Here is a 25133-nt window from a genome sequence, read left to right on the forward strand (position 1 = left end):
ACCCCAGGCCCTTTAGACGTTGTAGATTTATTCCGTTGTTGGTAGTAATGACGCACCACCGAACCCTCTGGCCACAGCTCTGGGTTATACACTTCTGCAACGTTCTCACACTCCACACTGACTTTAAAAGAACTATATCTGGTGTTCCCAGTGACAATACGCCGGCATTCAACATCACGCCCAAGTTTTCCTTTAAGATAGTTCGTTAGTGTGTCATCATCGAGATCTGGAAGAAATCTGGTTGCAAAGACAGTTACAAGCTTCGTTCTTACCACTTTTATGGTGCTTTGAGCGCCAGTACCAATAATAGGTGCTGGTCTTTTCCACTCAAGTTCAGCTTGGCGTTTTAACGGAGCTGGATGGCTCTCTGTTGTCTTACGCCGCCCTTGATTCACCACCAAGTTCCATGTGGGTGAACTCGTGGGCGCATTTACAGTACAGTTTCTGTTATCACTCACCACGACAGACTCGCCAATAGTACTGGAGTAGTTAATATAGGTCCCATTGACGGGCGAAGCCGTATTATCAGCGATAACAGTTTGTTGGAGCAGAATCCATGCATGCCGCCACCTCCTCAGAGACGTTCACAGCCAATGACATGTCACTGGCATTGGGTATTCCTGGAGCAGGCGTATCCACATTGCTGGATCCTCCACCACCTTTCACGAAATGTCGTTCCATTGCCGCAACTCTGCGGTCAATGGTAGTGGTAACCTCACGTAACTTCTCCTCAACATCCACTTGGCGTGACACTATATGCTTTAGAGCACAAACCTCGCTCTGTAAACGCTCCATCTTGCTAAGTAAGTTGGAGACATCCAGGCTATTGAACGTCACAGGCGGCAGCTCATCCAGGAAGTGGGAGACAAAGTGTGGTATAGCTTCCCTGCACTCATTCAGAACTTTTAAACAGCTTTTAATGGCATTTGCAGCTTTCTGATTTCCTTTGAAGGCCGTGTACCGCTACTTAGAATTGGAACACAGTTCAAACAGGACTTTTCTAGAGGACTCAATCCACTCAAAGTCGAATGCGTTTGATGCAAGCAGCACAAGCTCTTCCTGGCACATAGTCTTGATTTTGACCACAAGAACATTTAAAAATTCATCCTCTACTATAAGCTTTCCATCAGTAGTCTTGTAGATCTGCGGTTTAGACTAGAGAAGGGAGCTCCCGTGCCAAATTCCGCACCATTCGCCATCTTGCTTTTGGTGACTGTGCAGGCGACACAGTCACCAAAGAGACGACATGTGTTGTGAATTGGCGCTATATAATAAACTGAATTGAATTGAATTAAAGTATTAATATTAAATAATATATTCATATTCATAATTACAACATCATCGCCCCAAGAACACCATCCCACAGTAAAACACGGTGGTGGTAGCATCATGCTGTGGGGATGTTTTTCAGCGTCAGCATCTGGGAAACTGGCCTGAGTCAAAGGAAAGATGGATGGTCTGGATACGGGGATATTCTGGAAACTGTGGAAGTTTAAAGCTTGGTTTGGTAGATTCAAAGCGTTATTATTGTTTTTACCATATGTGAAAATGAATTCTGTGTAGATTGTTCTGGGCATAAGGAAACGGTCACTCTGAGCAGCATGCAAGGCCTGTCTGGGAACAAGTTGGATAAGGAAAAGTTCTTGGTTTGAGGAAAGACTAATGGACTTGTTATTGAAGAAGAGAACTTGTAGGCTGGATAGAAACAGTCCAGCTGGAAAGAATTATGATATTTTGAATCCTGCCAGGTCGCTTTGACATTAGAGTTCAGTGTGCCAGAAAAATGCACGTAAATGGAAAAGATACTTTGGATTGGTCAGTGGTTTCACATACACAACAATGACACGGCTTTTGTGTATATATCCAGACTCGTGTCAGGGATTCGGGATTCTTTGGGATTTTGTATTATGAAGATGTGATTGAGAGATGTGTTCTGAATAAAAAGTTGCCCACGTCAGCTTTGAGAGGAAACCAGTTGTCTTTTCATCATTTTTATATATTAGTAAACTTTCTTCTCCCACATAATGTCCAAGTCTCAAATCAGACCGACTAAATCAGTCTGATTTGAGACTTGGACAGAGATTAATCTTCCAGCAGGACAATGACCTGACCTTAATCCAACTGAGAATCTGTGGTTAGACTTGAAGATCACCGTTTACAAGTGAAAACCATCCAATATGAAGGAGCTGGAGCAGCTTAGCCTTGAGGAATGGGCAGAAATCCCAGTGGGAAGAGGAGGCGAGCTCATAGACTGATCCAAAGCCACTTGCAACTGGAATTACTGCAAAAGGTGGTTCTACAAAGTACTGACTTTAGGGGGGGGTGAACTGTTATGAACGCTGAATCTTTCTGGTATTTTGACCTATATGTCGTTTGGTTCACAATAAAAACTAATTCATCTTCAGAGTTGTAGGAATGTTCTGTAAATGAGAAGGTGACGACTCTCAAAAATCCACTTTAATTCCAGGCTGTGAGGCAACAAAACATGAAAAAGACAGGGGGTGAATACTTTTTCAAGGAACTGTAGGACTTATAAGGATTCCAGGTTGATCCACTGCAGTCAGGTTCTATCTAAGCAAACTCAGCTGATTATGTTTGGAGAAAATAAACTCTTTTTTTTCCAGATTTTTCCTTCTGTTTCAACTTTATTTTAGATTATTAGTTTCCTTAATGGCACATTGAAGTAAACTTGAGATTTCAATAAATTTAAATCATATGTATCACATTTTTTTTACATCTTTATTTCACTTTTGATAAAGCCCACACTTTTTCCAGATTTAGATTTAATTGGAGAAAAATCCTGATTTGTAAAAGTCCAGCCTGTTAGAGTCAGATCTCCTTGTGGCAAACAGGACGGGAACATACATGTTTACATCAGAACCGAGTCGACCTTCGGCCACATGTCTCAGCTGCTCTCACCCATAAATGCTGGACAACATGGAGCTTGTTTCCATGGTAACGGCTTGCTGAATGAGGCGTCAAGAGGCTGTTGAGAAGAAGAAAGAGGCAGCTTTTATGTCCTGTTTGGGTCTCAGATAAATTTACATGAAAATGGGTTGACACTGGTCAGACCAGAACCCAGCCAGCATGGTGTCATATTTAAACTGGTTCGGATCATTTTCACTGGAAGATCTCAGACGCTGTTCTAACCTGGCAGATATTGCATTCACATGATTACTAAAATTTTGTTTTTATGCTGCTGTTTTTCTTTTCAATACTATTATTTCTGTTTTCTGGACTGAAATATAGAATAGATTTAGGATCCCCGTTTCTGACGTTTTTGTACATTCTTGTTTGATATCTATAGACATTTTAGTTTTCTGGAGGTTTTTTTTTTCATTTGGGAGATTCGCTTCATTTATGTTTTGTTTCAAAATGAATCATTTCTTTCTTTATTTAGTTATGAATGTATTGTTCGTTCATATTTTCCAGTATTGAATATCTTCCTGAAGAAAACAACAATCCGTTAAAAATCTGTCCTTTTAGGACAGATTCATCTGAAGTCTGGGATCTTTTTCCCGCTCCGCCATATTTAAAACGGGGACTTCTTCTGTGATCCTCGCTGGAATTTAACAATGTGTGGGTTCTTTTCGCTGCCTTGCTCTGAGGCTACTCGGCAGCAGCAGCAGCAGTAGCAACAGCTGCTGCTGATGACGTCTCCATCTTGTTGCCGCAGAAACAGCATTGCATCCGGAAACGATACCAAAGTACGGAGCTTCCTTTCAAAATAAAGTTCATAGCCTACACTGAGCTTCTCTGGGTTTGTCTTTCTCCCCAGGTTCAGAGTTATATAATTACAGGTAAAACAGGAAGTAACTGATATATAAATGTGATTATACCGCATATTTTCATAAATATCGTCCTTAACATTAGGATGAATCATTGACACAGATAGCAGAGATTATATGACGTTAATGAAAAATTTAAACACAAACTTGTTCATGTTCTTTTTTTATTTTGACGCATTTAATATGTGATTAATAGCAATCCGTCCATCCGTCCATTTTCTATACCTGCTTCTTCCATAGTGGGTTGAGAGGCAAGAGGCGGGGTTCACCCTGGACAGGTCTCCAGTCCATCGCAGGGCAACACGGAGACGCAGAAGACAAAAAAACAACCATGCACACATCAATTTACAACCCACTCAATTACACCCAAGGGCCATTTAGAGAGACTGATTAACCTAACAGTCATGTCTTTGGACTGTGGGAGGAAGCTGGAGAACCTGAAGAGAACCCATGCATGCACGGGGAGAGCAGGCAAACCTTCTTGCTCCAAGGCAACGATGCCACCAACTGTGCCACATGTCGCCCATTAATAGCAATCTTCTTTAAAAAATATGAAATCATCTATTATTATTTTATATCTTAACATCTGTCACACTTGACTTTTTTAGATATCTCAAGATTATTTAATTATTTAGTTTCAAGTATTCATTCATAGTAAAAATGTGAAAGGAAATCTAATTACAGAAACACAAAGTCACAGATTTATCTGGACATTTCTATTAACAGTTAAGAGGTAAAAGGGTTCAGCGAAAAACAAAAGAGAGGAAAATGCTGAAGGTCTTTCACCTCCAACTTCTGTCTCTGCTCTGATTAGTAACTCAGGATGCAAACACACACCAACAGCAACATTATTGGTATTCGGTACATCTCATATTTTCCACTGACAGAGAGGTTATAAACACATATGTCTCAGTTGGTAATATTGTAAATTGTTCTTTCCAAACGGGATCTAAAGGTTCTCTTTAGGTCTCTAAAGTTAACCTGTAGTCAGATCTCCTACAGAAAACATTGCAGATACATGCAGATGTACATATGTGGACACCAGAAAGTTCCCCAACCCACAAAAAGGAGTGAATCACCATAGTAACCAGTGAGTCAACATCTTCTGAGTGTCTGGTTCTTCTTTTTTATCCATCATGGCCACCTCCACAGACCAAGCCATCTTGGTAATCAGGTCATCCCTGATTAGAACTCCTAAAATTACGAACTCTGTTTGAACAACAATCATAAACAATCATAAAGGGCAAACATGAGAAGGTTTTAATTTAAAATATCACAATGAAGCTCAGACATACTCAGACATGACACTATGGAGCAGACAGAAGACTCCAGCTCCAAACTCCTGAGGGGCTTTAAGAGGACATTTTTATACTATTGGATTTTCACGATGTCGTTACTTTGGCCCTCCATTTGTTCTCCCCCACTGTCGCCACATGTTTACTCTGGAAGGTGATTTGTGCAAACTGTCTTTGGGTGAGACTTATCAGTTATCACATGCATGTTTGAAATTGGGACTTTTGCAGCTCTGGTGTAGAGATGGCTCCATTTTCTGAAATACATACATTTAGTGCTTTTTTTGTTTGTTTTTTACATAAAATAAAAGTAAAAGTAAACTATCTTATGTACTTATACATTTTAATTCAGTTTTCAGTGTAACTTTAATTCTTCTAGAAGTATTTAGTTAAAATACAGTAATGCTAAATAACATTCAGCATTTTGTAGGATAAAGCTGAATGATTTAAATAGCTTCCTCTGCGATCTGTTCAAGTTATAATTAATAATAATAAAATAATATTATTATGTTAGTTCTATATAGTTAAGTTAAAACGATACCTCTGTAATTACTGAGTTTAAATCACTTTTAAATAGTAATTTTAAACATCCTTCTGCATTGTGAGGCGAAAAATCAGTATAAAGTTATAATAAAGGCAGCTTTTGTTTTGAAAGTCTCCACCGGAAGTCTCTTTACCTCCGTTACCCTGACAGTGACGAGTAGCCGCGAGGAGGCGTAAACAGGAACAAACTGGGAAAACTCTCCGGAGTTCGGTCGTTATACCCGAACGCACCTCTCGTACCGATGACTGGACCTTGCACTCTACTTTCCACCGTAGCCGAGGTGCGTGGACGGTCTCGGGAAACTCTGTGGTTGTTCCGGTTCTGACACAGCCCGAGAGGCGGGGGGGCAGATAAACTAAGCTAAGCTAACAGCTTCTTACTGGAGCAGCGGGAAGGCTAAGCTAAGCTAAGCTAAGCGCTTCTGTTTACTGGACCTTGAACTTGCGCAAACTTTTATAAAAGCGGTAGCAGTTTGATTTGTGAAGCAGATCAAATTAACGTTAATATCTCTTTGTTGTTTTTTGTTGGAGTAGCAGGCTGTGCCAGCAGGTTTGTTAACGGCAGAATAACGCTTTGTTCTGCTCAGTTGGAGCGCGGATTCACCCAGTATCACCGCTTGTGAGCTCTGCTGGGCTCACTGGTCTCAGAAAGTCTTCCACTCGTTGTGGTGGTGCTTTCTGGAAGAGGGTTGTTAGCATGGGGGCTGCGGAGCCTGGCCGCGGCAACTTGGAGCGCTTACATAACACCTGCATGTCGGCAACGAAGCTTCCGACCGTCGTCTCCTCCTCCTCCTCCTCCTCCTCTTCCTCAGCTCGACTGTGACAGCTCTGCACACAAACAGATTCCCAAAAACAAAAGCGGCAACGCAACACGAAGAAGACGGCAGCAGCATGGAGGAGGTGTGAGCTTGCTGGGAGGCAGGAAGCTGAATCCCGCACAGAAGATGGAGTCCAACCCGCTGATTAACGGTGAGAGCTGCAGCTTCACGCTGTTTCTGTGCAGTTTGCAGGTTAGCAACAGGTGTGAGGAGCTGCTGAGGCCTGTTTCAGGTGGTTCACCGTGTTTTGTCACCTGTTGATGCTGGTTTGAACTTGACTTCATTCTGCAGCTTGTTGAAACCTGCAGCGGCTGGTTGGAAAAGAAGGCCTGCGTTCAGTTAGTTTGATAAAACACGCTAATCTGGTTTAAAAGAGAAACGATGCCAGACAGGAAATGGCATTCATCTGATTCAAAAGAGAATAAAATAGTTTATATCTGGTTTAATAAACCTCGTTTGAGTTCACAGTCTTGGCCAATAAAGCTAATTCTGATTAATAAGAATTGATTAGGAATTAATTGTAGTTAAAGGAAATATGTGTTTAAGTTGTTTAAAAAAAGATCTGGTTTAATCAAGAAAATAAAACTGCCTTCATTTCTGACTGGATGTTATATGGAAAACAGGTTCATCTTTAAGTGGATGAACAACAGCAATCATACTGGAAGTATACTGATGAAAGTTCAAACTAACTGATCTGAAGCAAAGTTTATTCAGACACCTGTCAATCAGCAGGGTCACATTTATAATAATGTTGGACGAAAGCAACAGAATTCAACAGAAAGTTCTGGTGCAGATCAGAACAGGGAAGACTAGGGACTGTTTAGAACAGAACCACCCGATGGCAGCTTCTCTCTGAGGACGTAAGCGTGAAGCAACGTGGGATCAGAGTGGGGTACGTCCAACATTAATCACAACAATAAAAACGTTTGGTCTTCTCCCAGCATGTGGACGCCTTGGTCCTGCAGGACGTTTTGGTTCCTCTCAGGTGAGTTTCTGTCCTCTTAGCTGGACATGTGGTCATGAGTCTCTTCAGTTTCAGGTTCTTGACCTGAATATTGACTCAACTGGGAGCAGGATGGTTGTTTTATCTGAGGCAGAGTTTGACCTTTAATTCTGCACAAACGTCTGCTGGTTCTCGATGAGCAGACCCACTCTGACAGTTTCATGTCCCTGATGTAATATTAGCATGTTACTATGACAATTGTGACGCACTGAATCATGTTGCTAGATGAGATGTGTTTCTCTTGTGCCACAGAATTGTCATTACCATTGGCTCTGTAAGCATCAGTACCACCAGGTCCAGTTGTGGTCAGAACATAAACCTGGGTTTCTTTTTGTCGCGTGGATGACAACACTGCTGTGATTTCGAGGTGTTTGTTGAGGCCAGCAGGGTGAAGAGGAATTATTTGGCTCTGTGTGAAGCATCTGTTCAGTTTTCACCTCCATGGGATCAGAAACTGAACATGGGTTCGTTTTGAGCTGCAGGATTCAGATGAGGGTAATGGTGCAGAGGCTCAGCCCCTTTCAGCAGAACTTATTTTCCTGTTTCTCCCTGAATCCCAGCAGCGATCGCTGTTTTTTACACAGTTTTGGGTGGAAATCTCAGCCGTGGTCAGTGTGTCCAGTTTTTCCTTGGCTCAGTGAAGTAAACCTGAGCTTCCTGCGTACAGAGAAGCTGCTGCCTCCGTCGTCATGCTGTGACCTTCTGGCTGCTCTGTTTGGCTTCATGTTTTGCTTGATTCTAAACGACATACATTTGCAGACATCAGGTTCAGGTTTCCTCAGGTTGGATTCAGGCAAAAACAGCAACATTTTTATTACCCCTGTTGCAGTTTGGACTGGAAGTTCTTTATTTTAAATATGTTTGGGTGTCAGATCCACCAGAACCATTTAAATCAGCCCAGAATGTGAAAAGATGTTTGCTGTCTGCATGTCAGAGGAATCCACATGATCCTGTTTGATAAATACATGCAGATTATTTCTCTTTATCCGGGCTTTCTAACATGATCCCTGCGTTTTCTGCTGGTTTCCTGGCTTAGTTATGGCTGATGAAGACTGCAACTTCTCCTCACTCTCAGTGGTTGAGCTTCATGAAACTAATGTTCTGTTGATGGTTCTGTTGGTACTTCAGATTGTGGACTCGGGTCTAAACTTGAGTGAAACAATGAGATTAATGGTGATGAATTGATTATTGAAATAATTGTCAACTAATTTAGTAATTGAATGATCATTAACTGGAGTGATAATGTGCCGTTTTCTGAAAGAACCCACCCAGAGCAGTAATTAGGCCAAAACTGTAAAAATATTTGATGTTTTGCATTTGAGATGAAAAACCTTCTTTGTCTGTAAATAAACTCTATCCAGACCTCCTCCAGTGGCCTAGCTTTAGCTTCACCTGGTTCCAGTTCTTTCTGTTAAACACCTTTTGCTATCTGATTATTCATCGGGAAAATATTCGACCGATTATTTAATTAGGAAAAGAATTGTTAGCTGCAGCCCTACTTGAGTGTGTGATTGTAGGTAATCCTTGCGTATTTCTGCATCATCCTGATCCTTTCGGAGTCTGAAGGTGATCCATCCAGCCATCTATCCCAGGCCTCTCCAGGAAGCTGCTGTCCTTCTCTGTGGTGCATGGAGGTGAAGTATCGTCAGAGCTGCTGCCTGCGCCGTACGCTTTCTCTGTGGGACACACGTTGTTCTGCAGGACCAATGACACAATCAGGTTCTAGCTTCAGACAAGGTAACAGGCTAACATAAAGTCTGGATGAGATTAGATGAGCAGCTTCATCTCCAAGCTGCAAGATAGGAGAACTCCTCTTCCTCCTCGGGTCTGAGATTCATGTCATTCGTGGAAACAAGCTGCTGATTCTGAGGGGAACTGACTTGTAAAAGTAACTCATTAGGAAAGCTGTGTTATAACAGAGAAATGAAATATAAGTACTTACTCATAATTAAAAGGATAAATCAGCTAACAGAACGAAACACACGATTCCCACTTTATCCCTGAATGTTTTACCCGGTACCTGGGAATCCGTACCGGTGCTCAACGGTACCAGTTTTCGGTACTTTTGGGTGTGTTTATGTGGTAATAAATGTTAATTGGTTTAATAATAACATCTCAAAATGTTTCAATGTAACATTGTTTTCTCAATATATAAACTTTAATAAATATTAAAACAACACCAGCTGTTTGTATTGTAACATCTCAGATGTTTCAAACATTTCTTCTCCCACGTTGCTGCCTGCAGACGACCAGTCGCTAACGGATACAGGTGCACCAACGGCGCTGATTGCAGGAGGAGCCGTGGATCTGAGGCGGTGAGAAAATGTGTCTCCAGCCTTGAAGAAGATCTGGAGATGAACCGGCTGCTTCCTTACATTAGAAGTATTCCCGCCGCTGGCCTCACATTTCGTACCACAAATATTGCATGAGCGTAATCTGCGTCGTATATCGAAAAGTGGAGCCATACTGTGGAGCCCTTTCTATCAGCCATGCTTTGTTGATGGTACCGGCGCCGACCCACGTCATTAAGTTCTGGTGCGTGCAATGCTGCGTTCATGTCCGGCATGGAAAATCGCCCACTCTACCACTCCCTCAGTGTCACGACGAGGTGTTTAGGTAGTGAAACATGGTACCGTTTGATTTTCTGCGGGTCGGTACTCTGTAGTACCAAAGGAAATCAGTCGGTACCTCTAAAAGTACTGAATTCAGTACCTATCCCTAATGATAAAGGTTGGCTTGAGAATGTGGTCTACCAGACTGTTTACTTCAACAGAACGCATCAGAACCACTGAAACATATTTGCCCTCTTGAGCGGTTCTGTTTATGGGTTTAGTACATCAGAACATTGCTGGATAATTGAAGAAAGTTTGTGTTGGCTTTTTAAAATAAATAACACTAATTATCAGTGTTCCTTTTAACTGGAACGAGTTAAATTCAGATTTGTCTAATATGAAACTATTGCTGAGAATGTCGGATTCCTCTGAAAGAGAAGTTCTGCATGACGGGAGCAGAAACGGTACCAGTACGACCCAGTCAATGACCAGAAGGTCATGACGTTTTGAAGCCCGACTTCCAGGTCAGATACATTGAGGAGGTTTATCTTCATATCTGAGCAGTTGGACCTTCTCTGCAGAATCAGCTGTTTTCTCCATAGATCTCCACCTGTTTGAATGTTTCTCCTCTAAGAGCTGTTCAGTGCTTTCAGAACATCTTGTAAGTTACTGCTGCCACAGCATTCAAGAAGTTCTTCTACTTGCTTCCCAGCCGTTGGTTTGAAGCAGCTTAGACATGGTAGAACAGAAGGTTCAGATGGAGCAGCTGAAGTGAAGATGTTCCTCCATCACTATTCCTTAGATAAATACAACAGACCAATGCTGCCAAGCCCCAACATGTCTAAGATCTCGGTGCTCCTGGTTTCCACCTCGTTCACTGGGCTGATGAGAAGTTCAATGATGAGCTGCTGTTACTGGGCAGAGACATTGTCTCCATTCTTATCAGACTCTTCAAGGCTGACGTCGTCGTTGTTCGGGGTGGTTCTGGTAAATGTATAGAATGATGTTCATTTACCAGGAGAGCAGCTAAAAAGGTCTAACTGGTGGAATCGGTTTCCTGCCTTGATCACCAACTCCTGTTCTGCAACACTTTATCTGATCTCCTCTCTGTTTGTTCCTCCAGCCTTGGACCCATCCATCACACTGTGGCAGTTCCTGCTTCACCTCCTGGAGGACCAGCAGCAGCGTCACCTGATCTCCTGGACCGGTGAGGACGGAGAGTTCAAGCTGCTGGACGCCGAGGAGGTCGCTCGACTCTGGGGGCTCCGCAAGAACAAGCACAACATGAACTACGATAAGCTGAGCCGGGCGCTCCGATACTACTATGACAAGGTTACTACTGCTTCCTTACCTGGTATTACACCTGCTGCCAGTGTCCAGTCTGTCACCGATGCACCTTTACCTCTACCTGCCTGGGTTTGGGTTTAATGATAGTAGGACAGTTAAACCCCCAGGAGCTAATCTGACAACTGGGAGGTTTCTTGTTCACCTTCATTTACATCCTAGTGATCTCCAGGACTTTAGTGGATCAGAACAAAGCTGTTCAGTCACAGTGTTGTTGCAGGTCTTGTTTTCGATGAGTATGCTCAGAAACATGGTAGACCTCAGATCAGAGCCTGCTCTTTGGGTTCTGTAGGATGTGTGATTGATGGAACTGTGGTCTTCTTTCAGAACATCATTAAGAAGGTCAGTGGTCAGAAGTTTGTCTACAAGTTTGTCAGTCAACCCGACCCCTCCCTGCCTGATGGGGTCCGCAGCGCTGAGGAGGGCCAAAAGAAAGACTCATGTGACCCAAACAGCCAACTGAAAGGTCTGGGGGGTGTGGCTTCAGTCTGCCAATCAAAGGGCTTACCCCAGGTATGGCCGTCCTTCTCTGCTGTCTTTGAATGAATATGTGAGAACTTTGTGCTGACCGACTAGAACATGTTCACCTGCAGCGCTCGTCACCCAGCAGTACCCAGAAAAGCTCCAGAAATGACTACATGAAATCTGGACTCTACTCCACCTTCACCATCCAATCTCTGCAGACCCCATCCAACCCTCGACCAATCAAATCCGAGCTCCTGTTGCAACAAGAATCCGCCCCTAAGGCTGACCGTGTCTCCAGAGAGGTGAGCGTGCGTGTGGTCAGGTAAAGGTCTATGTCCTGCAGCGCCACCCTCAGGACAAAAACAACCTTTGCATTTTCCTCCATCATCTTCTGCTGATCTTCAGGCAGACTTAGCTGTTTACACTGTTACTCAGTCTGAACATCCGCCTTAACTACAGCAAACTTCTTCTCAGGTCTGCTTGTTGCCAGAGAATAAAACATCTCCATCAGTTGGTGGCGCTGTTGACTCTTCTCTTCAGGTGATTGTCACCCAGACGTCTCCCTGCTCCACTCCGGCTCTAAGCCCGCAGATCGCAGCCAACCCCGGCAGCCAACCCCAGGTGAGAAGCAGGCTCTGCTCAGTCACCATCATGGTCCAGTAGAAAACCATGATGGGTTAACAAGGTTACCAGTCTGTCCTTCTTCACCAGACAGTTCCAAAAGGACCATATAACCCACTGGCCACTTTATTAGGTACGCCTTTTTAGTACCAGGTTGGACCGCTTTTTCCTTCAGAACCGCTGTAATTCTTCATGGCAAAGATCCAACAAGGTGTCAGAACCATTCCTCAGAGGTTCTGGTCCATATTGAGATGATAACATCTCAGTTGCTGCTGATTTGGTGGCTGACCTGTTCCACCACATCCCAAAGATGTTCTGTTGGACTGAGATCTGGTGCCTGTGGAGACCACGGGCAGGATGGGTCCAAGCTTTCATGTTGTTTCCACCAAGTTCTGACCAGTCTGGATCAGGCAATGCTTCTCCAAACTGTTCGGGTCCAGTTCTGGTGAGTCTGTGAACTGTAGCCTCAGTTTCCTGTTCCTAGCTGACAGGACTGGTACCTGTTGTGGTCTTCTGCTGCTGTAGAACATCTGCTTCAAGGTTCCTCATGTTGTTCCTTCACACATGATGTTCTGCAGACCTTGGCTGGGACCAGTGGTTATTGGAGCTACTGCAGCCTTTCTATAATCTGGTACCAGTCGGCCCATAGTCCTTTGACCTCTGACCTTCATACAGCTGCTGGAGATTTTCTCTGTAGACCTGAGAGATGGTTGTGAGTTAAAATCCCAGCAGATTGTGAAATACTCAGACCAACAACCATGCAGCCTTCAACATCCTCTCTGCTCCTGTCTGGTGCTTGGAGCTTCAGGAAGTCCTCCTCATCACGTCTAGATGAATGAACGCTGCCATGTGATTGGCTGATTGACGCATTGGCCTGAAATAAAACCTGCTGAACCATCAGTCTGAACCCCTGATGAAGTTCTTGTCATGCTGTGTGGATCTCAAAGTTTCTGAGAATGAATCGACACCCTGAGCCTCCTCTGTGGGTCCGGGTGGTGTTAGAACTGTTTCATGGTCCGCTCAATCCTTTCAGTTTATCTCCAACAGAACCCAGATGTTTTCATACGCTGCATAAAAATCATTTCTTTTTTTTCTTTGTCTGACATTAAATCAGATTAAAACTGTGAAGAAATCATTTAGATTTGCTAAATGCCAGAATAAACAGTCGTCTCAAGGTCCTTTACAGAACCATCAGGTCCAGTTTGTATCAAGTCTATTCATAAAGATTTCAGGTCCATTACTTATATTAAAAACTGATCTTAGTTATTAAACAGTTCAGTTTATTGTTCAATGTAAAACGTTTTCTAATTACTGTATTTTCCGCACTATAAGACGCACCGGATTATAAGGCGCATAGAATAGAAGCTACTGCAGTCAAACGTTTGACTGGGGTTGCGTTATGCATCCACTAGATGGAGCTAAAGAGAATGTCAACAAAGTCAGTCAGTCAAACTTTATTAATAAACTACAAACCAGCGTTCTGATAACTCCATTCACTCTCATGATAAGGTCTCCTCTACATAGAAATCTATTGAATAGAGCCAACCGCACGTTAGGAATGCATTGGAGTCTATGAAGTTGAAGTTGAAATTAAACGTTAGTTAAAACGTGAAATTCAGTAAACACGTAAAAGAAACAGTTTGATGCACTAAATCAAACGTCAGTCAGTCATTTTCTACCGCTTATTCCATAGTGGGTCACGGGGTAGCTGGTGTCTATCTCCAGCAGTCGATGGGCGAGAGGCGGGGTCACCCTGGACAGGTCGCCAGTCCATCACAGGGCAACACACAAACAACCAAGCACACACTCATTCATACACCTAAGGGTAATTTAGAGACCAATTAACCTAACAGGCATGTCTTTGGACTGTGGGAGGAAGCCGGAGTACCCGGTGAGAACCCACGCATGCACGGGGAGAACATGCAAACTCCATGCAGAAAGAACCCCGGCCGGGAATCGAACCCAGGACCTTGTTGCTGCAAGGCAACAGTGCTACCAACTGCACCACCGTGCAGCCCTAAATCAAACGTTAGTACTGTTAACCTTTCCTGTTTCTGTCCCCTGACCGTAGTCTGATGACACAGGGGCCGAAGTTACTAGTTTCCTCGGGGTTAACTCCCTCACTCATACGTTGCTGAGTTGAACATGAAGAAACAGCATCAAAACACTGAGTTGTTGACAAGATTCGGGGTTCTTTTTAATGACTTTGCAGCACGTAAAAACACAGGGCTTACAGACTCATACACCGCTGCTCCGGTCGTCGTCTCTACCCACCCCACACACACAATAATACCGACGTCACTCCTTCACTCTTGATTCTCAGCTACAGCAGCACACAGCGCCACCTCTGTCCGGAGGAGTAATGTCAACATCTTCCATACACACACACGAAACATACACCCCACACACTGAGCTTCTAATCACATATAGTTCAGGCAATTCCTGCAACAGTACATTCAAACGTTATACACACACAAGTGGTGTTGGACTAGGACTAAGCACAGTACAGGTGTTTACCTCTATTACTTCGGCGACGCCCCTGACTACGGTAGCCGTAATGCTGCAAGCGGTGCGGCTTTGTAGTTTACCAGTCGTACTGAAACATTTTGACAGAGCGCCGTGTACAACCAGTATGGATCAACCAATTAACCAATTGATCCATATATAAGGCGCTCCGGATTACAAGGCGCACTGTCATTTTTTGAAAACATTTAAGGTTTTTAAGTGCGCCTTATAGTGCGGAAAATACGGTAATCCAAATCCCCTCTGTAAAGTCAGAAGTTTACATACACTAAGATCTCCACTCCTTTAAACATGATGTCATGTCTTGTGAGCTTCTGGTGTAGCTTAAGGCAACATCTCCAGTCAGCCCAGAGAACAATAGACCTCCACAGGTCTGGTTCATCCTTGGCTCCAATTTCCAGATGCCTGAAGGTTCCCTGTTTATCTGCTCAAAAACTTCTCTGCAAGTATAAACAGCATGAGAATGTCCGGACGGGTTCTGTGTCCCAGAGATAAATGGGTTCTTGTGAAGATGCTGCTGAAGCTGCTCAGAGAGTCATCATCCACAGTGAAACCAGTCCTGTAGCAACATGGGCTGAAAGGCCACTCAGCTCAGAGAGGAAGAAGCCAGATCACAGTTTGTAAATTAGTCTGGAGACATGTCCTCAGGTCTGATGGGACCAACACTGAAGCGTTTGGACATAATGTCCATCGTTACATTTGGAAGAATGAGGAGGAAGTTTAAAGCCTGAGAACAGCATCCTAACTGTGAGGTAAGGGGGTGGCAGGATTTTTCTTACAGGGAAACCCTGGCTCATGAGCAGTATGACTAAAATCAGTAGAAATTAATATAACATAACTGCTGTCAACTAGTTCAATTCAATTCAGGTTTATTTATATATCGCCAACTCAACACATGTCGTCTCAAGGTTCTTCACAACAGTCAGGTTCATACATTCCAATTAATCGTAACCATTGAACAGTTCAGTCAGATTCAGTTATTTATTCAAATTGGATAAAAAGTTTTTCTATCTAAGGAAACCCAGCAGATTGCATCCAGTCAGTGACTTGCAGCATTCACTCCTCCTGGATGAGCATGTAGAGACAGTGGACAGTCACTGGCGTTGACTTTGCAGCAATCCCTCATACTGAGCATGCATGTAGCGACAGTGGAGAGGAAAAACTCCCTTTTAACAGGAAGAAACCTCCAGCAGAACCAGAACCAGGCTCAGTGTGAGCGGCCATCTGCCACGACCGACTGGGGGTTTGAGAGAACAGAGCAGAGACACAAAGAGAACAAAGAAGCACTCATCCAGGAGTACTTTCTATGGGAAGGAAAAGTAAATGGTTTAAAACCACAGAAGAAGAAAATCTCAACAGTAATGACAAATGCAGAGTACTTGTGTTAACAATGGTTCTCCAACAAATTACTCATTCTGTAAGCAGGAAGTGTGTGCACATATTGAGTTTCACAGAACATACCGCCAACTAGTGGCGTGGCAGGTGAATTGCACCACTTCGCTGTTGCCTCGTGAACAGAGATTGTAATTAAAACGTTGTGGTGTAGACATGTAACAAACATCCTGTTTTAAGCGGATTGTTGTCATGTAAACGGGATGGATGTGTCTGACCTGTCAGATGGACCAGAACTGCCTTTAAAGAAATGCCTGATCAGATGTTTGGTGGCTACGATCTGGACGTTGTGTAATGCAAACGGAAGGAAATGTGGGTTAATCGATTAATTGATTTTATCAATGCAACTTTCAGCAATAGTACTGCAGTTGCATTTTTTCCTGACACCGTGCAGCTGTACTGAGAAGCTTGTGGATGGAGACCAAAGTCAGTTCTATACTGAGGAAATATTTTGAAGCTTCTGACTTTGAAAAGAGTCTCATGGATCTGGAAGAGGAAGTAAAAGTGATGTAGTTTTATACAGTGGATGTAAATATGAACTATAGTTTTACCAAGACGCTTTCCACTGGGTTCTGTTCACGTTCCATTACGTTTGGTCCAATTATTTATTCCCATACAGTCTATCCATCAAGGTTCAGTTGATCCAGAAATGCTGATAAGATAAAGATCATGAACTGTTGGGTCTGACTGACCTCTCCCTGTCCTGCTCTGTCCTCTACAGAACCCCGATGGGGCCAATTTGAGCGACCCTCCGCAGATTTACCTCACCAATGTCGGTGACCCATCCTCCCTAACTCCCCTCCTTTCCCTGGCTCCTGTTGGGGGGGGGGCAGGAAGTTCTGTTCCCGCTCCCCTTGCTTCTGTGGCGCCCCAGCAGGAAGACTGTGGGGGAGTCACCAACTCCAGCACCCCTCATCCCCAGGCTGGGCCTCCCCCCACTCCTGTGTTTGTCATCATCAACCCGTCCCCCCCTCAGCAGCAGCAACAGGCACCTCCCTCCGTTCAAGCTTCCCCTGCTGCACGCCCTCCTCCCCCCATTGTCATCAAGGAGGAGAACCTCCCATCACAGGAGGAGCTGCTGGAGATGGTGACTCTGGAAAGGAAGCAGGCAGAGGAGGTGAGAACATGAGATGCACTCCTCAATCAGACGATGGGCCGATCGGTACCGATGGCAGCAGTATGTTATCACCAATATCAGAAATATTAGGTTGTAGCTGAGAAGAGTCAGTCGGATTCATGGATTTAAACTCTAATTTCCTCAGAGTGTAAAACTGAATGACTGGAACCAGAATTTCCAGTTTGTGTTGAACGTTTGGACTTGCCGATGGTAGAAAACTGCTGGGATGGCAGCTTAAACCTGCTAACAGGAAAACCGTTACAGCAACATTTGCTCTTCTGATCTGTCCAGGTTCCTCAACTAGTCTGTGGCTCAGCAGAACCAGAACCCCACCTCGCCATAGTGGAGAGCCCACCCCCTACAGGGGCGGATGTTCAACGGGACAGAGGAGGTGGGGAGGCCAAGGATTCTCCAGCAGGTAACTTCCTGTTTCTCTGACCTGCTGTATGTTTTTCAAGTTGGATCAGAACTTTGATTAGCTGGTCCAGAACTGGTTTCCTACCCAGTCATTATAGAATGAGAACCATGGGTTAACGTTGGTTCCTGGTTTTATTAAACATAAACGTGTAGAAGTGAGAAAATAAAAAACAAATTTCCACCTTAATTATAACCAGCAGCTGGTTCTGGTTCTAGTGCTGCAGATGAACGGATCCTCAGGTTTTTCTTCTCATTTTTAAAATGTTGCTTTGAGCCAATCGGGTCTGAGCGGTCCTCTTCTCCCTGCCGTCTGTTTTCCCGCCAGAACCCTCCGTCTCTCCGGCGACGTCCTCCTCGGCGGTGACCTCGCCGTCCGGTGCCGTTCCTCCCAAACCGAAGAAGCCGCGGATCCTGGAGCTGCCGTCCTCCCCCTCTCTCCCCCCAGGCCTTTCTCTGGATAAGGTTCTGCTGACGGATCATACGATCAGATGCTTATTGGATCTCTCTGTCTGAACTGTGACATCACTTCCTGTTCCCCCTGCAGGTGAACGCAGCTGTGAATAGTTTGCTGGCTCCGGGCTCTGCCACCAACACGCTGACGCCGACTGTCATCACCTCCCACGCTCTGGTAAACAGCCGCCATATAAGTCTGTTAGAAGGTGCTGGTTCTTGTCAAGATGGTTTAAAGAAAGTTCTGATGCTTCTGGCACTGAGAGCTGAAACGGGTTTGGTGAGATCTATGAATAAGTCCCTTTTCAAAGGTCACTTTATTTTCTGTGCTCAGAAGCGGGTTACGGTGAAACAGAAGTGGAACAGAACAATAACTCTGGTCAGGGTCAGGACAAAGTCCAGCTGGTGTAGATGCTCAGATTTCCTGAAAAGCTGTTGGAGTCCAGGTTAGCTTGTTCTTCTGCTGTTTCTGTATTTATCTGAGGTTCAACTCAGGCTGAGATGTTTCAGGAGCTCAGCTTCCACCACATCTGTTCCTCTGCTGGAAATCTGACCGCACAACTTCAATTTAAACACATTTTCTAACTGAAAACATTCATCTTTATATTAATTGTGCTTTTTTCTTGTTTGTTTGACTTTATCCTGTCTTGTTTTTTATCACTTAATGTTTTATTTAGTCATTTATTTTATAATCTGTCTTCCTGCTAGACACATACTAATTTTCCTTCCTTCCCGTTGAACCACGTTGCCTCCATGAGCTGCAGCTCGTCCAGTAAGGGTTTCATCCAGAGTGGACATTAAAAGCCGCCAGCATTAAGGGTGTTACTGATGTTCAGTCATTTCTTCTCTACGTTGTGCTGCGCAGATATTATGATCAGTCTTTGCTTTAAAGCTTCGGTCCTCCAAGCGTTCAGCAGGACCTTTAGAATCTGCTCCTGGTGTCATTGGATCACCTCCTGGTTACTTGAACCTGTTTCTACTGTCAGGAACGTGACTGTAGAAACACAGCGAGGAGATAAGGAGGCGCCTGATTCACCATGACGACAGACATTGTCTGAGCCTGATGTTCTCCACCCTGTGGTCTAAAGGTCCTAATGTCTCTGAACATGGAGGGACTGGAAACCAAGCAGTTGCTGTAGATCACTGCGTTTTCCCACAGCACTCTAAACACACCACAGTTATTCATCTTGGCAGATAAAAAGGAAACATGCTCAGTTCTTTAATCCGCATCAAGTGAAACCAGATTTAATATGAGCCTATCTGAACCCAAACTGAGCTGCAGAGGAAATGTCTGTGTTCCTGTTTTCCAGACTCCCGTCCTGTTGACTCCCAGCGCTCTGCCCTCTACCATCCACTTCTGGAGCACGCTCAGTCCCATCGCACCGCGCTCGCCAGCCAAGTTGTCCTTCCAGGTAATACACTGAGCCCACACAGCAACATCAAAATGTCTTCAATCAAGGTTCTGTTCTGTTTAATCAGCTGAGAAGTTGAGGTACCGAGAGGGATCAGTGGCTCGTTTGCAGTTCAGCAGAACTCTGCTTGTACTTTGACTCACAGCCTGAAACCACAACGCGCCTCAGAGGATCCTTCTGGGTCACAGGTTCTTTCGGCAGCTTTAGAAACTCCACATGGAGCCAGGTGGTTCACAAGTGAAGCATATGTGGACTTCTAATGTCCTGTCTGAAGTTCCTAATCCTGCTGAACAGAAACTGAGTGAAAAAGAGAGTCCAAAGAGCTGCTGATCCCGATGACAGGAACGGCTTCCTCACAGTCTGGATCAGGACTGTAGAATCACACATGTCCATTTGTGCCGCGAATCATCCCAGTCTCAGTGACACACTGAACCTGATCCAGAGAAACAAACACACTGGTCCTTCTCTCTTTGTGAGGATTCTGTAAATGTTCAGAACAGAACCTCAAACCTGAACCTGAATCTCTCCCAAACCAGATCTGAACCCTTCATGGGTTCCTCGGGGACCGGTCCAAAACTCACAACCGCACAGTGTCCTCACCAGGTCTGAACCTCGGCTCAATCCCCATAAGGGTGGAGGTCCCCGAGTGTCTGCAGGTTTCAAGTTTAGATGCTCCTCCATCTGGTAGCTGTGAAGTTATTAAAGGTTCTGTTCACTCAAACTACAACAGCAGACCCGTTCTCGTCCTGTGCTGACTGCAGCGTCAGGATGAATCTGGATTTATTGTCCTTTTAAAAGATGAGCTGAGCATGAGTTGGATCTCACTGAGACACGTTGGACATGTCCACCATCGATACAAACTGAGACGAGTTTCAGGGAAATTAATTCAAATAAAAAGAAGCAGATGGTTTTTGAGATGGTGGGATGATGAAATATTAACTGAACTCAGTAAATATTAGATTAACATCATCATCGTTTTTTAGATCCAATCACTCTGAAATAAAACCAACAATCCCTCACTACTTTAATCTAAACTGGGCTGTTTCAATCCTCTTGTGATTCTCTGTCGCCTCCTGTTGGTGTGGCTGCAGAATGCAGGAGGTCTAGATCATTAAAATATGCACTACATTTCCCAGTGTCATGATTAGCCTCTCATAACTCTGTCTTAAATTCTAGTTTAACAGTTAAACTGCTTATTTGTTAAAGTTATTCATATATTTTCTTCTAATTAAATAAAAACTTATCCAAGTCTGTCTGAGACGAAATGGAAACGAACACTTTTAGATTTTTCTCGATCATAGAAACTTCTTGAAACATTGCAGTGCAGGTTGAAAACCAGGGGGTGCCAAAAGGAAAAGGCTCAAATGTGTCATAAACAACTTTTTAAAGCTGAAAACGTCTGAGCTAATGTCACAAAAATATTTCCCTGTTCTATAAGGTGCTTCTGTAAAAACCACTACCATGTAAAACTATCAGGTATCTCAGGTGTCAAACCATGGCTTCATAGTTCTTCATGCAGATGTTCTTTTAGCTGGAATCTTTGCAGAGTGGTTTTATTTTTCATTGAAGGAAACATCTTCCAACTGTCCTGTGCTACAGGTTTCCTGTAGTTTTTTTTTTTTACTTTTTTCTCAACAAATTCATAAAAACCACATTCCAAGGGCCTGCCTGCAGTTCTGACCCATTCCCAACAGACTGTTGGCGGGTTTGGAAACCAGAAATGTGATGAAGACAGTCCAAGGCTTAAAAGCTGAAATACAGTGGGGAGAACAAGTATTTGACACGCTGCTGATTCTGCAGGTTTTCTCACCTCCAAAGCTTGTAAGAAGCCTTTAAGTTTTATCAGAGCTTCTCTTCAACTGAAACAGAATCTAAAACAAACATCCAGAAAATGATGTTGGGTGATTTTTAAGTAATTAATCAGCATTTTATTTCATGACATCAGTATTTGATCCCCTACCAACCAGTAAGAATCCCGGCTCTCTTAGACCTGTTGGTTCTTCTTTAAGAAGTCCTCCTGGTCTCCACTCATGATCTGTATTAACTCCACCTGTCTGAACTCGTTATCTGGATAAAAGACACCTGTCCACACACTCAATCAAACTCCAACCTCTCCACCATGACCAAGACCAGAGAGCTGTGTGAGGACATCAGGGATAAAATAGTGGACCGGCACCAGGCTGGGATGGACTACAGGAAAATAGCCAAGCAGCTTGGTGAGAAGTCAACAACTGTTGGAGCAATGATAAGAAAATGGAAGAAGTTCAAGATGAAGGTGAGTCTCCCTCAGTCTGGGGCTCCATGCAAGATCTCACCTCATGGGGCATCAATGATCATGAGGAAGGTGAGGGATCAGTCCAGAACTACACGGCAGGACCTAGTCAATGACGTGAAGAGAGCTGGAACCACAGTCTCAAAGAAGACCATCAGTAACACCCTACGCCTCCATGGATTAAAATCCTGCAGCGCCACAAGGTCCCCCTGTTCAAGGCAGCGCAGGTCCAGGCCCATTTGAAGTTAGCCAAGGACCATCTGGATGATCCAGAGGAGGAATGGGAGAAGATCATGTGGTCTGAGGAGACCAAAATAGAGCTTTTTGGTCTAAACTCCACTCGCCGTGTTTGGAGGAAGACGAAGGATGAGGACAACCCCCAAAAAAGGGCATTGAAGATGGGTTGTAGCTGGGTCTTCCAGCAGGACAACGACCCGAAGTACACAGCCAGGGCAGCTAAGGGGTGGCTCCACAAGAAGCATCTCAAGGTCCTGGAGTAGCCTAGCCAGTCTCCAGACCTGAACCCAATAGATGATTTTCTGGACCTTTGTTTTAGATTCCGTCAATCACAGTTGAAGAGAACCTATAATAAGATGAAACACTTCCACAAGCTTTGGAGATGAGAAAACCAGCAAAATCTGCAGTGTATCAAATACTTGTTCTCCCCACTGTGCAACTATTAACCCTCTATTTCTCTGTTTCCTTTGCAGTTTCCAGCTAATGGCAGTAACCAGATCCACATCCCGGCGCTGAGCGTGGATGGACTCTCTACCCCTGTGGTTCTCTCCCCGGGCCCCCAGAAGCCCTGAGCCTGTCTCCTGCAGCTCCTCGCTGGGCCCAGTCTGATCTGAAGAGAGTCCCTTCTCTCCTGGAGGACCAGAGTAGAGCTGGATGTGGACCGAATCATAAGGTGTTTACCTTATGATTACTTTACAGCGCCACCTGCTGGAGATTCAGATGATGAGATCTCCACGCAGATATCAGGTGGATGCCCTTCATCCTCATTTAACCCGCCCCCTCGTCTTTGTCTGAGGTTTTTAGCAACGCTTAGTGATGAGCAAAGTTGGGAAATACGGGGATCTTCTGGACTTAAAGCATCCGGAACCAAAAACTGAAGACAGATGGAGGTTAACTAACTTTAACCCTGAGGATTATCTTCGCTGTAACCATGGCAACGATTATCAGAGCTGAAACTGGAAACATGAGCTGATTAAGAAGAAAGGGTCGGAGCAGCTGGATGTTTTTCTATTAAAGACACTGAAATCCGCAGGTTTACAAAGTTTTTAAACGGTTTATTTCAGTTTCTGGATGTTCTCCCGTTTTTGCCAAGCTGGCTCCAACAAACATTTCTGATCCCAACTTCTGTCGGATTACAGTCATTTAAGAGATTTTACTTGGTTCTCATTGGCCAGGTTTAAGGCCACGCCTTCCTTCGCACTTGTCTTTGATCTGAGCTGACCAATCGGAGAGGATGTTCTCTTTGTAAATGACAAATGGATCATTTTGTCGTCCTCTGTAGGAGGCGCTCACATTCCTCTGCCTGTTTGTTTCTTGTTATGGGCTGGTTTTTATTCCACATCTGCAGCAGATCCTGATCCTGTAAATATTCTTCTGCTTAGAGAGAGTTGAAGCCTGCGAAGATGTTTCCACGGTTCAGTCAGAGCAGCTGAGCCACGAATGATCCAGCGGATTATGAAAGCACAACGTCCTGAAGGCTTTGGGATGAACCTGGTCTGATCGTCATGGTAACGTGTTGATCCATAATGGATTTCAGTCTTTAAAATTGACCTTTTGAATTAAGAAGCTGGTTTAAAACCTGAACCCACGTTTAGCTGCTCAGGTCCAACTGGAAGCTGCAGTCTGGACCGTTACACATGATTGGATCAGAACCTTAAACCCAGCTGCTGTAGAATGGACCATTCTTTCAGTGCTGATGATCCGGATGTTGGTCAGAGAACATTTGGTGAATTTTTCTTTCATTTGTTTTGGTGTCGGAGTTTCAGTCTGGGATGCTGTTATACACGTCGGGAACATTGGACCTTCTCTGTCCTGAGTCCTTTTACAGAAGGTTGGACCTCACTGAGGAACCACCAACCCGGCTGCTCACTCGGACAGCTCTAGTTCAAGCTCAGCGGATTCAGGAAGTTTGTGAGCTGGAAAATCTGATTCCCAGTGGAAAAAATGACACATATTCAAGAATATATATATATTGTTTATTAAATCGGAGTAAAAAATATTTAAGTAGTTAAATGTTATTTTTAGGATAAATTATTCCTAAAGATTTTCCTGTTGAACCTCCAGGCTCCAGTTGGCCAGATTATCAACAGAGGCACTTTACTAATGATGATGGTTCTTTCAGCGAGTGTCTGAGGTGTTCTCATCATGTTTGTGTTGAAGTTTTCTAGTTTGGAAAAGAATCAAGACTATCAGGAAATCTGATGGAAGGATTAAAGGAAAACTCGTGGCAAGATCCAAACCTGCAGAAAACACACACACACACACACACACACACACACACCAATCCACAAACAGACTGTTGTTAGCTGTGGTTGCCACGGTAACCTGACATGACTGTTGTTGTTGCTGCTGCTGTAAAAGTGTTCCTGTGCTTCATGAGGGACGCTGAGGCTGCCCACTCCCGCACCTGAACCCTCACTGACTCACCCAGACCATTGCTGACTCACCCGGACCCTCGCTGACTCACCCAGACCATTGTTGACTCACCCGGACCCTCGCTGACTCACCCGGACCCTCCCTGACTCACCCAGACCATCACTGACTCACCCGGACCCTCGCTGACTCAGCCGGACCCTCCCTGACTCACCCAGACCATCACTGACTCACCCAGACCATCGCTGACTCACCCCAACCGTCAATAACTCACCCAGACCCTCGCTGACTCACCCAGACCGTCAATGACTCACCCAGACCCTCGCTGACTCACCCAGACCATCGCTGACTCACCCAGACCCTCGCTGATTCACCCCGACCGTCAATGACTCACCCAGACCATCGCTGACTCACCCGGACCCTCGCTGACTCACCCGGACCCTCCCTGACTCACCCAGACCATCACTGACTCACCCAGACCATCGCTGACTCACCCCAACCCTCGCTGACTCAC

The 25133-nt window shown here is 44.5% G+C and overlaps 1 protein-coding gene across 5 annotated transcripts; it reads left to right on the plus strand.

Annotated features, from left to right (window-relative positions):
• Nucleotides 1-5665: 5665 nt before the first annotated feature.
• elk1 (ETS transcription factor ELK1) lies at nucleotides 5666-24245 on the plus strand. 5 transcript variants are annotated; one of them, XM_047365931.1, is made up of 12 exons: nucleotides 5666-6592; nucleotides 11120-11328; nucleotides 11668-11853; nucleotides 11934-12107; nucleotides 12280-12426; nucleotides 17063-17458; nucleotides 17750-17876; nucleotides 18201-18337; nucleotides 18420-18503; nucleotides 18663-18771; nucleotides 19636-19737; nucleotides 22720-24245. In XM_047365931.1, exons 1-12 carry the CDS (start codon nucleotides 6568-6570, stop codon nucleotides 22728-22730), a joined length of 1707 nt encoding a protein of 568 aa, XP_047221887.1. In that variant the 5' UTR covers nucleotides 5666-6567; the 3' UTR covers nucleotides 22731-24245. The 5 variants fall into 5 exon arrangements, 4 of the variants coding, with proteins under 4 accessions (XP_047221887.1, XP_047221879.1, XP_047221895.1 ...); XM_047365923.1 differs by having other exon boundaries at nucleotides 5670-6592; nucleotides 18660-18771; XR_007038339.1 differs by lacking the exon at nucleotides 18663-18771 and having other exon boundaries at nucleotides 5671-6592; nucleotides 22720-22919; nucleotides 23629-24245.
• Nucleotides 24246-25133: the final 888 nt, after the last annotated feature.

This window comes from Girardinichthys multiradiatus, chromosome 1 (assembly GCF_021462225.1).
Source record: "Girardinichthys multiradiatus isolate DD_20200921_A chromosome 1, DD_fGirMul_XY1, whole genome shotgun sequence".
NCBI lineage: Eukaryota > Metazoa > Chordata > Actinopteri > Cyprinodontiformes > Goodeidae > Girardinichthys > Girardinichthys multiradiatus.

Bases quoted from the DNA above. Each gene is read 5' to 3' on its own strand.
- elk1 (XM_047365923.1), top strand. From the start codon at position 6,568: ATGGAGTCCAACCCGCTGATTAACG. The intron at 18,338-18,419 runs GTTCTGCTGACG...TTCCCCCTGCAG, and splicing joins CAGGCCTTTCTCTGGATAAG to GTGAACGCAGCTGTGAATAG. The intron at 18,504-18,659 runs GTAAACAGCCGC...TTCTGTGCTCAG, and splicing joins TCATCACCTCCCACGCTCTG to AAGCGGGTTACGGTGAAACA.